We start from the raw sequence: 16288 nt of genomic DNA on the forward strand, positions 1-16288 counted from the left end.
TGAAAGTGGATGTGCATAAATGGCCAGAGTATAAATCAATGCAGAGTGAAGCAGACATCATAAAATAAACACAGAGGAAGTAGGGATTCAGAGATATGAGGGTGTGGCAATAAGATGAGTTTTCATGGAGGAAAGACCATGTAATCTATATCAATGATCAATTTCTTCTCATCCTATTGTTCACTGTTTTATCCCTTCTACTAGAACAGCCTTCAATAAATATTAGTGAAACATATTTATGAATGAATCATTAATATTTATTTTAAGCCCCATTAAGATGAGTGACAATGAAATAAATATTTCAGAAAAGAAAGTGTACAGTATCTTTCAAACTGTATTTTAATTCATGTAAAGACAACTCTTTAGTTATCAGTTTCAATAATGCAAAGACATAATTCATCTCAACAATCTTTGCCAGAACCTTATACTTAGTAGCATCTTACGATATTTCAGAATATTCCCCTTTATTACGTAAGATAGGACTTAAGAACTTGGGGTGAGGTGGATTTGAAAAATATATAAAGTTCATATAAACTGGTCTTTTAAATATACATTCCCTAAAAAGGTCAACTCCGGGATGAAGAAGAAGGATATAACCTGAATTAAAATCGGTTCCAAACTTTAATTATTAAATAGATAACCCAGAAGTGTTCCATATATAAATATTTCCATTTTTGTGTTAATATAGATCCCTGAAGATCTAAAAATCAAGTAATAAACAAATCTTATTTTAATATCTTTTATATCCAAGAATCTTAAACTCAAATAAAACATGTATTTAACCTCAAAAGCACATGTGTTAAGCTAATTTTACCATTAAAATTTTCTAAACTTCTGTTTTTATTTATGTATGTTTTGAGCTCAAGTCACCAGAGATTTTGTTAGCCTCATACTCAGAGATTCCTGTGTTTTCAAAAGAGTTTTTCATGACTTCATGATAAATTCCCCAAGGTCTTACTTACTTACCAAGCAAAGTGACTCTTAAAAAAAAAAGAGTCTGATTTAGAAATATATCTCAGGATATTCACAATAATTCCTACCAAGATATACAAGGGCTCAGTTGAGGGACAGTTTCTCTACTGAATCAAGTTCTAAGTAATTAAGATGTTTGTGAATCAGGCTTGAGGGAAAAACTTCCCTCATGCTAAATGCAATATAATACCTCTTGTAAGTGGCATTTTATTCATTACATCTATTTGAGAAAGACTCTTTTCTTTTACAAAGCAATCTTCCAATTCAGCAATGAATACCTCTAACTTTGTAATTTTCTAGTTTTTATTTTTCAAAATACAAAATGAGTAGCTCTCATTTATCTCAGAGACTCGGTAGCATGTACAGCACAAAGGAGAATAATTCAGGCCTAAGAACATTTTCATATCTTAATCTGTAAATATAAAACATTTATGCTATAATGCCTTTCCTCTGCTTGAGGTGATTAAAAACAAACAAAAAAGCAGTGGAAAAAAAAAAAAAAACACACAGGACTTCCCTAGTGGTCCAGTGGTTAAGACTCCATGCTTCCAATGCAGGGGGCCCGGGTTCGATTCCTGGTCAGGGAACTAAGATCCCACATACCACAACTAAGGGTGTGCACCACAACTACTGAGCCTGTGCACTCTAGAGCCCGTGCGCCAGAACTAGAGAAGCCCACGTACCTCAACGAAGACCCAGTGCAGCCAAAATAAATAAATAAAAAACACATGCACAAAACCCAAAATCTTTACGATATTTATAAGTAAAACCAAAGAAAAAAGATACTAACTCTATAAATTATGAACAAATAAAAGATTCTAGCTAGCTCAATAATAGCAAACTGATAAACACATGGATATGTATTTTCATCTACTGGCTTCACTAAAAGCATAGTTTATTGGTGATTCTCTGTTTCCTTCTGGGTCATATTTTCCATTGACTGAGGTCCTCAGATAACCTCCCCCAAATTTCTTGGCATGAAATGTCTGCATCATACCAATTTAGCACTTGGCTACATAATATTACAGATGTCTCTGTAATAGTTACTTGTCATTCAGGCAAGAAATATTTATGAGCATCTACTAATTTTGAGTCCTTAGGCTACGGGCTGAGAATAGCATGATGGACAACACAGATTTACCTCCCATAGCAAACCATTCTTCATAATGTATGTTTTTAAATGCTTTACTTTCAATCCCCATTTAGCCAATGGATTCTATAATCTGAAAAAAAGAGCTGGGCTAAACTGAACAAGCCTATTACTTGGCAATTTCTTGTTGAGTGAATCAATGCAGATTTACATTAAGGAAGGGACAAATCCATTCTTAACACAACTGATTTTTCTTAAGGAAGATCACACACACATTAAGAATTAATTTCATTATATTTCTTTATTGCTCAAGAGAGAAAGAGGTCCTTTTTCTGACCTCTATTTCCTTCTTAAAACTCCCAGCTGATGCAGATTAGCTCTTCAGATGGACACAAATATTGTGACATTTCTCACAGCCACCCCAGGCGGTCCTCCTGCTCTAGGAGAGCACTCACGTTCCCATTTTAAGCCTTGCTTATGTCACTCTATCTCCTCAACTGGAAAAACTTTGTCCTTTCCACTGACTCATGCTGTTGACTTTCAGGGATTCTCCTCTCTAAGAAGCCTTCCTGAATTGCTCTACTCTGCAGGACCTAACACCACGGGGATGTGTACACACGTCCATCTATGTTTATAACAGTCTGACAATTCTCTAGACGTTTCATGCTCCATATGCATCCAGAGCCTTCTACCACACCACTAAACACTGTAAAAATGTTGTTTTCTCGTTTTTTTGTCTTTCCATAGTTAACGTTGGCTCAAAAAGCCTAAGCAGACAACAAATAGTCAGTGAAATTTTGTTAGGTGAATAATGGATCCAAAGCACTACCAGCACTTCCCTTGGACCGAGATCCCTGCCTGGGAAAACAGAGTTTGGAGGCATCTGTAAAACAGTGGTTTACAAGGGCATCTTCTCAAACTTTTCTTTCTGTCCCAGAGGAAATCTAAAGGAAATGGGTAAATGCCCCTAAGTTTACAACGATAAATTCCACAACTTGAATCTAATGAATCAAGTGAGGATTGTAGCAGATCGATGCCTCAGCACAGAAATGGATATGAGATCTTTCACTGGAATGGAAAAATGAAAAGTTGTTCTAAGAATATTTTAGGACATCTTTCAAGATGATTTAGCTGTTGATAACCTGGTACATTTCAACTTGCAGAACTGTGTTTTCAGGATGCTTTAACTTTAAAATTCATTGGGTTAAGATAGTCTGTATATTTGTGTGTGTGTGTGTGTGTGTGTGTGTGTGTGTGTGTGTATTTAGAAAGAGCTGGGATAGCATTGGTGCTAAACATTGGCATGATACAGTTTATTTGAGACACTCCTTAGTAATTCAAGACATTTCTATATGGACTATTTTGGATAATGTTTGTGATGAAATTAAAATGTTTATAAGAGCAATATAAAATATCAAGGCAATAATTTATTCAATTGTGGTTATATAGCCATAATTATGAACATACTTATCATTGAGGCCATAAATAATGACAGAATCCCCTAGAAAATGGTCTATATTACATCTGAATCATCATGATATACAATGAACATTTAACATCCCAGAGGACTCTGTAAGGAGTGACTCTAAATCTGACTGACCATATTTAACCACACTATTTGAATAGATTTGGAAAGTTCCACAGGACACAAATAAATATAAATGTTGAACTGTCTATACACAGTGTTTTTTTTTATAACACAATATAATTTTTGAAGAGAATATAAATTCAGTGGCTACTTGGCTGCGATTGCTACTTTGGTTATTGTGGGGCTTGTAAAGCTCAGGATGAATATACACAATTATGATGTTTCTGGAATTTGTGTATGTGCCCCAGTCTAGTCCTCATACCATACATACAAACAGAAGAATACTACTCCAAGCATTCATCATGAGACACAAAAAACCATTTCTGGAAAGTTCTGCCCGCTATGCCTATTTACCATACAACACCATACAGCTAATGGTTTGCCACTACATTGTTTCTCAGCTACTTTAATACTTCTTAGTTCCCAAGAATTTTTATTCTCAAAATGCAGTAAGCAAATTCCCCAATGAAGTCGCTAGGCAGTAAATTATAATTTCTTTAACTAAATATTTTGTTTCATTCTCAAACAATGACATGTTAAAATTTCACTTTTTATTCTAAACCTCCCACTCAAGAAAGATTTCTAAGTGTATTTTTTAGTTATAAACTTGACATAGCTAGCTATGTATCCATCCATCCATCTTTTTGCAACTCCCTGATTCAGTTACTCTTCCAGTCTTCTAACCTGGTATTCAAATCCATGCTTTGTATAATACAAGCAACTCTCTGGCTCACTGAGCTGCAGCCCTCTGCCTTGTGGGGAAATCAAGGATTCTTGCTAAGTCACATTTTTGGGTCTAGTCTCAAGCTTTGGGCATGGTGCTTGCTCTGGGTTTTGGGTCTCAGGCACCAAACCTTACATTCTCTGATAAACACCCCTTCTTGGCCCTCTTTCATCAGCTCTATTGTTGATGGTAGGGTGCTATTGAAAGGTGAGGAAATGAATCTATGCCAGCTCCACAGTATACTCTTTACTATTTACAAAAATAGAATTTTTTTTCCTTTAAGGAAGGATAATTTAATTGGTGCTGGATCTCTGCTACCATGACTAAAATTTAAATATAGTAGAATTGTGAGGCATATATTTTAAAGAGGATTCTCTTGTGTTCTTTAATTGCATAAAGATATTATCTGAAATTAATATTCAAATAAATACTCAGAATACAGATAAATAAAAAATCTAGCTTATATTTTATATTAATAGCATAATGAATTTAAACACATTTGTTCTGGTTAAGAACTTCTAAGTTACACTAGCCCGCCATGCTAGAGTTTTAAAAATCTATTTTTGTAGCACCACAACTTTTTAAAAATGAGCTTTTTTTCTGATTATAGAAGTATTACACACTCATTATAGAAAATTTAGGATACACTTGTTAATAGATCAAAGAAAATCGTCTTACCAAAAAACTCATTATTTTGTTTTTGCCAATGCTTTTCTTATGACCACATATGGACTTCTGAATAGTTTGTAAATTGTTATAGGTAATGCTATCAATGTTAGAAGAAGAGTCCAAACCACAGTCAGGCAGGTTCGCATTTTTACTTACAGAAGCTGAAAGGAGGCAACCTGAGGAAAAAGTGACAACTACAATACATGACTTGAAGAAAATTGTTCTTAGGCACAATCAACCACAGTGGGCTGTGAGAGCACTGATTTGCAGTTAGGACTAGAAGGCTAGTGAGGGAAACAGTCCTTTCGCTAATGGGGGATGCCCAAAGATGTGAGGGTGAAGACAGTGGAAAGTGGAGGGTGCTGTCTCAGTGGCATGGCTGCTAGCAGTCCTCATGTCATGGGGAGAGGCCAGGAGGTTTCCATGTTATGAGACCAAGACCAATAAACTAGCCCCCATCTAGAAGGCAACATCTTTCTTTACTTAGAACATTCCCTTTGGAAACTTGTGTTATTTATTAATATACACCTTTGAAAATTCAAATGGAAAATAATATAATAGACAGCAAAACTATAAACACTTGATCAAAAGATACCTGATTTTACTAAATGCTTTGGGTAGAAATTTTTAGCTCTAATACAAAGGCACTTAAAAGAAATACTGCCAGATACAGTCATTTTAAAATTATTTGTGTCTGAATTAAACATAGATTATTTATGTCAAGTACGAAGCCTTAACTGGTTTCTCTGAGCCACCAATAATTATCTTTTTCACTGCCATTCAGTAAGGATGCAGGAAATTTAACAGATTTCAATCTTAATCTGAGGAAAACATTACTAGTAAGGTAATTCTGTATAATATAATAATCCAATACGTTCAAAATCCACATGTAAATACCTTTAAGATGTTTCAGATTATTTGGATTAATTTTAAATACCACTTGCTGCCAGACAGAAGTGAGAACAGGATGTAGTATTTACAATTTTTTTATTTCACTTCAAAAATGTTTTAAATTATTTACTGCAGTATTAAGACTTACTCTCCTCTAAATCTAAAAGTATTTGGCACCATAATCCTGCTTATACACTATGATTAAAACAAACACTTCCAAGTTAAATTGCTTAACTGCTAAAAAACTTACCAATGGAAAACTGGAGGACAGAAGCTGTTGTTGTATTAAGGCCTGTGGTAATCTAGAAAAAGGAATATAACAAAATAAGACAAGATAGAAAGAGAGGAGGAGAAAGAGCAGAATATTCAGGAGGAGGGAGAGTGTAAAGGATAGAAAGGAACCATAAACAGAGGTTATGTTTATCCAGCGGTTAGCTTACTTCTATCGACATGTCAGAACACAGATGTATTTCCCTGTGAGATCCTCACTTAGGCACTGCTGGCACATTTCTCAGGGTCCTATCGAAAACTCTTTTTTAGTATAATTTACCAGGCACGTAACACAGTCCCCTCCACTCACCCCACCACCTCCCCTCTGTCCTCATCAACAGACCCAAGAGAATATCATAAAAAGTGACCAAACAGGGGCTTCCCTGGTGGCGCAGTGCTTGAGAGTCCGCCTGCCGATGCAGGGGACGCGGGTTCGTGCCCCGTTTCGGGAAGATCCCACATGCCGCGGAGCGGCTGGGCCCGTGAGCCATGGCCGCTGAGCCTGCGCGTCCGGAGCCTGTGCTCCGCAAATGGGAGAGGCCACAACGGTGAGAGGCCCGCATAACGCAAGGAAAAAAAAAAAAAAAAAGTGACCAAACAAAAATTGGGACCAAAATTAAGAGCAAATGAGAAGAGTAAGAACGTTTTTAAAAATAAATAGAATTACAACAGGTAGAAGGTGCAGGATATCTTTGGGGGAAGATGAAAATGTTACAAAATTGACTGTGGTAATGGTTGCATAATTTTGTGAATAAAGTAAAAACCTTGAACTGTATACTTGAAATGAATGAATTGTAGAATATGAGGATTATTTCTCAATAAAACTGTTACTCCCCCCAAAAGTAATCAAATTATGGGCCTAGAAATACTCTTCCAACACATTTCTATTATTTTCCCTTAGTTTCATGAAGAAGCATGCCTAAATAGTTTTTCCCCTTTTAAGAAAAGGAATGGTACCTTATTTAATTTTAAATAAATTAAAATTTAAAAAATATTTATTTATTAATTAATTCTTTTGTTCATTCATTCTATGGAGTAGTGACTTTGACCCATACCAGCTTAAGTAAGATGGGAAATAAGGTTCTCATTTTCAATGACTCTTTTGTTGGGTTTCTGACCCCATAAGGTAAGGTATGGGATGCCTCCCATGACTGCACCTTATAAAACAAAAAAGTGTATAACTGTGTTTTCAACATGGCAGAAGCAGTAGACTTCTTAAATGTCATAATAACATCCTTAGACTTGTCCCTGCACTGTGTTAGCCCCCATGTGATGGAGCCCACAATGCAGAAGAGTCAAGAGATACCCAGTTCATGAATTGCCATGGAAATTCGTGGACAGTGAGCAAGCCTCTTGAAGTGCTAGAATTCAGCTGAGATGTGAATATCAAAAAGTTGAATTGCACTTCCCATTTCTACAACACAATTTGGAAACATGACTGAGCATGTGTTTTAAATATGTGGCTTTAAAGTTCATGAAGAAGCAGAAAAGGTAATAGAGGGGAGGGCAAGACAGCCCATTTTGTAAGTTGTCTAGATATCAGTATAGGTATCAGCTCCTAATTAATTTTAACCATAGCAAAAATCACTGGTGTCAGGAGGTCAGGTAAAATTCTCTATTTAAATCTCTCATCATCACAGAATATTTAAGAGAAAGCTGGCCCACCATGCTTGGAACGGTTTCCTACTTCCTTCCTCTCACCAGAGTCATTAGGGAAAAATGCACTAATAGAATTTTCTTTAAATAACAAAAATACTAGCTCCTTTTCAAGATTCCTTTAGAAAAGGTTAGCAGACATTTGGTGCTGTCCAAAATGCCCAAAAGACATTTGGTCCACTACAAAAAGTCCTTGATATTTGGTCCTGTCCAAAGCAATTTGATGTGGACCAAACAAGCTCATGGAAGTTTTGGATAGATCAAACTTCAAGGACCCTTTGGTGTGGACCAAATGTCTTATGAACCAAATGTCTCATGGATGTTTTAGATAGAACCAAATGTCCTGCGAGGTTAAAAGAAATCTGTTTTTTTTCCGTCATAACTTTTAAAGTAAGTTTAACTACTTATCCTCATGGGTGTTCCACTTGGAAATTTTGATCTTAAAGTCCAAAGAGGCACATGGAAATTTTTAAAATTTTTCACAAAATTGAATGAATGCTCTTTTCCCCCTCTGATTTTATGTAACTGAGTAGATTCCCAGATGAATTATGAAACACTCCTGAATTTAAGTTCTTTGAAACAATGGTATGGTATTACATAAGTTAAAAGCACCACGGCTACTGCTATTGTTAGCGCATTAAACAGACCAGAGAGTCTTTGATACTTATGCTTGGGGTGTAATAAATGATGCTTGTATCACCTGGGTGATCAAGTTTCACAGCCGTGACCTCTGCTAGCAAACAGTAAATCACTTGAAATAGTGCCAAATTTCAATTACATGTGCTGAGGATGACCCTAGACTTCGATTAGTCATTGATTCCACACTTTTTTCTTCACCGGGGAAGCTAAGGACTGTTGACTCCCATTCTTTTACCTTTACCCATTTAGTTTATTAGTAACATTGTCAGCTACGAGAAAGAACAGGAAAGATGAAGAGAAAAAAAACAATGAAGCATTGCCTATAAAACCTATTCACCTATATTTACATTTGAGTATTATAAATTATTTATTATTCTTGAGTTCAAATATATGATTTCAGTCTGCAAAGTTATTAAGTCTTTACATGGGACATTCTGAAAACTAAAGGACCTCTTAAAGAGATTTTGATAAATATTATAGTGACTATGAATGTCTGAGAGAGAACTTTTTCCCTACCAAATCTCACTGCTCTTAAATTATCAAATAAACCCCAAATTATAGAAAATTATAGAAAATTTATATGCTGACTAAATGAATCTGAATAATTCACTGCAGGCTGAGGCTGTTCATTCTACACTTCTTTGCCGCAAATTTTTACTGAGTTTAATCCTGTTTTAGCCCAAACTCCTCCTTGTAACTAAAATGCATTTCCAAATATGAGAGAATAATTGAGCAAATATTTTATTTTTAAAAAATGAAGAGTAACATGACTACTTTTGTTTTAAGCTCTGAGAGAGCACATTTTCTCTTAAAGGAGTGGGTAAATGAATTCCTCATTACCTTCATTTCAGACTAGCAAAATGAATCAAGTTAGGTGCCACCCCCTGAAATATGGAGACTTCCCTGAAGTAGTGAAATGTGTGAGGGCTGCACAGGAGAGCAGCAGTGGAAACAGAAATGCATGGTGTGCCCATGTGTAAGTGGGTAGCACCTCTCACTGGCTCTGGGTTTTACTGAAATGAAATAGGCATTAACCTAAATTCACAAAATGGAAATGCTGTTTTAGGCACTTTAAAAAATAAAGCATTAACCTACTAAGGTTCTTTACCTGTGGTCGGTGGTTCTTTGTTTCACAACTTCAGTAAGAATTAGATTTATGAAAAATTTTTAAGTATATTTTTTTAAAAAGTGATGTTTGGGGCTGATAAATTTCATCAGTTCTCACACACAACTGTTTTAACTGGATTCAGTTTTAAAGTGCTGTGCAAATATTTGAATTTTAGTGGACAACAGCATGTTTACTGACCACTGAATTCATCACTTTTCTTTCGATTGATCTTTCTCTTGTAAACACAACTTGGGTACAATATATATTTCTGCTCCTGGGATGCCAATATGGTATAAAAATTATTGGAAATTAGAAGTTGCTAGTGTGTAAAATGTAGATGTCATCCTTATCTTTGTTAATGTATCTTCATTCTATTCCCTTTGAGTCTATAACACAATTCATCCTAGGAAAATACTTATGATGAAATATAAATCTGTGTATGTTTTTTCCTTTCTTGGATAAAGAAAATTATTTTGAATATTTTTCTTTTTAGTTGAAAGACTGATCTCACATTAATTATATAACACAATTCAAAACTAGCCCACTGGGTGTATAAACTCTAATGCTAAATAAACCGGGATACAGTGAAACCTTCAGGATTAAATATATTACATGGGATCAAATAAACTAGATACTTCAGTTTCTATGCTACAGAAATATGAATTCTGGTATTATATTCTTAGATATGTTTATTTCTTATTAATCAGAAACAAAAAAGAATTTACCAAGCATTTCCAGAAATATTACTGAATAGGTGAACATTCTAAAATAGGCATTTATTCTAAGCTTGATTAACTATGACAAAAATTTAATTTTGTTTTAAGGTTAGATAATAGATAATTAATTCAGATAATAGATAATTAATTCAGTCATGGTACATTATTTAAGATGTACTAGCAAATCTATTTTTTCAAGAAGAATTTCACTACAGAGTCACATTTGTCCACAGGAATGTTATAATATCTTGTTAAGAGTTGAATTATGAGCACCTATTATTTTAATTTGCATCCAATTAACTCTGTTTGTGTTCTAATTTCAACTAAAAACTCTTCAATTTATCAACATTCTGAAGCTTGTATGTTTAATAAATTAAATTTATCTATTGCCATGAAAGGAGTATTCAAGCAGCATAAAATAAGAACCATGTTATAAAAACTAATTGACTTTCACAATTTGATAACTAAATCTTATTTTAATTACCTAGCAAGGTTTTTTCCTCCTTTTTACTGTGGAAGCCAGTCTTTTGGCCACTTTTTAAATTAATGAATTGGAAACATAACGTGTGATGGAGGGGTGAAAAACACAACTTTGTTACTAAAAGCTCCATCATAAGGAAGATGTGGGAGAAAAAAGGAGAGGCATTGAAACTCAAGTCAAAAAGCAGAAAAGCAAAGCAAAAGAGATGTTGCAGAAAGAAAATTAGATGCAAAGAAATTGAGCTAGAAGTACAACACAACAATTGCTTTTATATCCTTTTTCAAGAACGTGAAATGAAGGTAGTCTTGGTGCCAGAAAGAACTACCAAGTGACAACAAAAGGCTCACTAGCCACATGCTGATGGCTAGTGGTTTTATTGCTTTCAATTCAGAATGCTCATGTTTCATTTTACATATGATCCAAGGACTTACCTTTGGCAAGCAAAACCTAATCATCTAAACTAAAGTAACCTACGACTGAACAATTTGACATAAACCAAAATTTTTAAAAAACTGGTTTATTCAGTGTGCTCTTTCATTTAAAAAAAATTCATTAAAGTTCCTAGGTGGTTAGGAAACAAAGTTTAAAAATAATGTGATAAAATTGCTCATCTAATATTTTTGGCTTGCAAGGAGAAAATAAGACGTGTAAAAGTAAAGCTTTATACAAGAACTTATAAAGTCACAAATTATTTAGCTATGAAATATATATATATATATATGTGTGTGTGTGTGTCATACATATATGTCATGCCTGTCATATCCATATTTTTAAAAAGGCATATAATCACAATGATGCACCATGTTTAATGCGATCCATTGATGCTGCCAATTTTATTACTGCATTCTTTATTTTTTATACTTGAAAATAAATTATAAAATCACTGCTCCTAATTTTGAGATATTTGCAATAGGACTCATAAATAATACTGCAAATTTTCATCTGAACTGCAATTGGGTAGGAAAACCTTTTATTGGCAAAAAATTCAGTAAAGACAATGTATTTGGAATAATGTACATAAATAGCACATACTTACCAATTCTCTTGGACCATATGGCTCACAGAAGGTGACAGCATTGCCATGCATAATTGCACCACACTGTTCTCCAGTCTCACAGTTGTTACATTCAACCCTGTGGGAACACAGAACACAACCTCAGGCTGTGAACTAAGTAGCACAATGTGGTTTATCACTCAGGTAAAGAAAGATGTGATAGTTGTTGTTATTCAGTTGAAATCAACATTTCAAGGAAGATAATGGTATTTTGTATTGTGACATGTTAAAGAAACATAAAAACAGAAAGATTTGACCTTCAATCCCAATTCTTTCAGTTACTCGTAATGGTGGGCAAGTTACTTAACCTCCCAAAGTTTCAGTTTTCTCATCTGTAAAATGAGGAAAATAATATGGACCTAAATATCACATAGTTATCATGAGGATTAAATGAGAGAGTGTATATAAAACACAGAGTACAGAATCAATCTCACAGTAGGCACTTAATGGCCGCTGGTATTATTATCAATCATTACATAATATACTATGCCCAATACAAGTATTTTGCTAATATGAAAGATAAGCAAAGTAATATACACTTATATAATGAACTAAAACCATATATCTCTGAAATCAAAAGGTGTTTTACAAATTTTAAACCTTTTTCTTTTGAGTTATGATTAATATCAATGTTTAAAATAACTGTCCTCAAATAGATTTGCATGTCTATGAAATATACTATGTAAAAAATAATGGAATCAGATTGTACTTAATCCACATAGTAATATGAAATAAACACAAAGTCTAATTCAAGCAAATTTTGGAGACTGAGTTAATGTTAACCTTGTAAATAATTTAATTAGTTACTTTATTATTATAAAGTGAAGTGGCTAATAAAACCTTAGAACAGAATCTCAAAAATAAATGTATTCATGCCTTCAGTATAAATTGACAATATGAATATTCTGGATTTGACTTTGCATATTTACAATAACATTGACAATGATTTGCATCATACTTCAACCTAGAATCATTACATGTACAAAGAAAGAAATATGTTTCCTCAGTCTGAACCTCAAAGCACATGAGAGCTGTATTTCATGCAGAAAGGACATTTTCAAAGACTTTCACATTCTAGGTGCCAAACATTATGGAAAAGGCACCATGCCCTTTGTTTTTGAAGATCATTGTACCAAGCCCTTTAAGCTGTTTGCTAATCTCAGAGAAAAAAGGGAGCAGGAAGCCCTATTCAAATAGGAAGAAGACAAAAGTGTGAAAAGATACCAGGTAGCCCATAAGCCAAGAGGCAGAAGCACAATAAGTAAGTAAAAACGTGGCAAAAAAATCGAAGTATTTTCTATATGTGTATTGCATGGAATAAATTATTCTAATCTTTTGAGCTGTGTTCCTATACAAAGGAGATCAACAATGTCAAGAAGCTTTGCTTTTTTAAGAATAAACAGAGAACAACTTCTGATATGGAATTTTTAAAGGTAGTATCTCAAATCTTAGTAGGAAATTTAAATCTTCTCTTGATTACTGTGAAGCAAGATTCTAATAACATGTCCTTGACATTAGAAGAGGCATAGTAGTAGCTTCATAAAGGCAACAAATATGTCTCTTGTTCACCATTTTATGCCTGGCATGTTGTATTTCATAAATATTTGTTGAATGAGTGAATAAATATAAGGCAACTTCATAAGCAGAACTATTATTAGGGCCTGAGATCTAAAGCACTTCAAATAGAACCTGGCATACGTCAAATAGAGCAAGCATGATGTAAGCGTTAGCATAAGTGTTAGCTATTATTATTATTATGGATTTCTACCACTGTCATCCAGAACAGGTATATTAGTTTTTTTCCCCCACAGGGAACCTACTATATGAACTTCTTACTACTATTTTTCTATTCTTAAAACTACACGTCGGGCTTCCCTGGTGGCGCAGTGGTTGAGAGTCCGCCTGCCGATGCAGGGGACATGGGTTCGTGCCCCGGTCCGGGAAGATCCCACATGCCGCGGAGCGGCTGGGCCCGTGAGCCATGGCCGCTGAGGCTGTGCGTCCGGAGCCTGTGCTCCGCAACAGGAGAGGCCACAACAGTGAGAGGCCCGCGTACCAAAAAAAAAACAAAACTACACATTAATTTTTCCCAAGGAGTGTGATTATGATAAAAGTAGAGAGAAGTAGCACTGAACTTATAGTGTGCTTCTTACTTATTGATAGATGAGGATTATTTGGCCTCCAAGGCATTGTGAAATGGCTTAAAAGAAATATAAGCTTTGACAGAGAGAAATTAAAAGATTGTTCAACCCTCACAATGACTATCTGCCATTTTCCTCCAATGATTCTAAACTAAAAGCATCATTGTTGATGTGAAGTCCGAGGTCTGATATTTGAATTCTCATAGCAATCATTCTATCTATAAATATTGCTCAGCACTCCCCAAATCAACTGTATATCAGAAAAACTATATCTGTATAAATACATGTATTACAAGTCTCCATCACCTACAGTTTTGATTAAATAGGATTCATGTGCAGCCTAGATATCTGTATATTGTTTAAAGGTGATTCTAGCATAGGTAGCCTACAGCCTGGCACTCGGGAACCAGTGAATGGACCACAGATGTTTGATGTGTTTGGAGAACCACTTCTATTTTGTGGAATAACAGGAGTTAAAAAAACAATAAACACAAGAAAAAGGCAATCAGATACAGCTTTGCCCCCACTTGGCTCAAAAACCCCTCTGGACCTTTCTTTGTTGTGCTGTATAGCTCCAGAAACTTAAAATAAAATTACAAAGGCACTGGTACCCTTTTGAAACTTAAAGATTCAGAATTACCAGCTATTATTCACTAAGTTGTTGCTACCTGGAGGTACAATGGCTTCATCAAGGATTGATGAAACAAATCCGTTAGTCAAGGTCTTTTAAATGTCCTTTGCTTGAATTTCTCACAGTATGTCTGGGTTTGTCAACATAATTTATTTTGAAAGCACATCCCTCTGGGTGGTCAAATCCAACCCACTCTTAGATGCCAATGGTGTTATTTATTCATTTATCATTCATTAATTCATTCTTACAATTAACAACCATATGTTGAGAACCTATAGGCACTATGATGAGCTTTAGTGGTACAAAGACCAAAACAAAAAACAGTATTATTTTCTTCCAGGAGTTTACATCCCAGAAGGAAAGGCAGGGAAACACAATTAAAATATAGGGTGCCAACGCAATGATAGTTATTTACTGCATCCTATTATGTGCCAGATATTCTAAAGCCTATTTGAATCTTTCAACTTCTCTATAAGATAGTTATCAGTGTCCTCATTTTACTAATAAGAAAACTGAGCTTCAAAGAAGTTAAGCATTTGCTCGAATCCTACAGCTGTAAAGTTGACAGACTGGCAATCTGGACCTAGGACTTGCTAATTCCAACACCCATCACGTTTTCCATAGCTCTTCACTCCTTATAACAGGAGTACGCGCTGGCTGTGATGGTACCTAACTTAGACTAAGGAAGTAAGGGAGAGCTTCCAAAGGAGGTGGTCCCAGAACTGGTCCTGAATGAGAAATAGGAGTTAATCAAAGAAGAAAGGTGATGGTGTCATAGGGCACAAGGAATGCAGAGATTATGATACAAGTAAAACTGCTACTTCAGTGTGTTAGTGTGCCTGGAACCACACTGGTACATGAAGAGGGTGGCAAAGGATGGGGCTGGAAAGTGGCAGCCAGTTCATGGAAGGTGTCATGCGCCATTTACCAAGTGATAGATACTGCACTAGGAACTCTACAAACAATGCCTCAATTAATTCATATACCCCGCCTTTATTTCTGTCCACATTTAGAGGATGCTAAAACTGAGATTTGGAGACACTAAATGATTGTCCAAGGTTACACAGATTGAAAATTATAGAACTGGGATTCAAACTCCCACTATTCTGTTTCCAAAGTCATGATACGATCCAACTTTTAGGAAAATTACTCTAACAAATAATGGATTAGCAGTAGAAAAGACTGCACTGTTGATATAACACAAGTAGGACACAACAGTGCCTTGAAATAAGGTGGAGATGAAGAAAAGAGTATCACTTTTTAATAGAAACATAATATGATCCACATATGTAATTTTCAACTTTCTAATGCCTACATTAAAAATAAAAAAGGATAGGTGAAATTAAGTTTAATAATATGTTTTATTTAACCCAGTATACTCAAATTATATTTTAACATGAATTATACAAAATTATTAATGATATAGTTTACATTCTTTTTTCATAAAAAGTCTTCAAATTATGGGGTGTATTTACACTTACAGTACATCTCAATTCAGACTAACCACAGTTCAGGTGATTAATAGCTGCATGTGACTAGTGGCTACCATACTGGACAGCTCAACTCTAGGGAATTACAGGGCTTGGAAACTGACTGCTCTTCTGGTTATGCTGACAACTGGAGATGACCAGCTGACAATGATTATATGTATTTGAACT

The 16288-nt window shown here is 34.9% G+C and overlaps 1 protein-coding gene across 2 annotated transcripts in view; it reads right to left on the reverse strand.

The window, feature by feature from the left end:
* The window catches only part of RELN (reelin), a 519560-nt gene that overhangs the window by 247177 nt on the left and 256095 nt on the right, over positions 1-16288 (reverse strand). For both annotated transcript variants that reach the window (XM_007467058.1, XM_007467059.1), the window contains exons 7-8: positions 11841-11937; positions 6185-6236 (exon numbers count right to left, since the gene is read on the reverse strand). In XM_007467058.1, the coding sequence (XP_007467120.1) occupies positions 6185-6236; positions 11841-11937 (149 nt within the window). The remainder of the gene's footprint in view (positions 1-6184; positions 6237-11840; positions 11938-16288) is intronic.

The sequence above is a fragment of the Lipotes vexillifer genome, unplaced genomic scaffold (assembly GCF_000442215.2).
Source record: "Lipotes vexillifer unplaced genomic scaffold, Lipotes_vexillifer_v1.1 scaffold450, whole genome shotgun sequence".
Taxonomy (NCBI): Eukaryota; Metazoa; Chordata; class Mammalia; order Artiodactyla; family Lipotidae; genus Lipotes; species Lipotes vexillifer.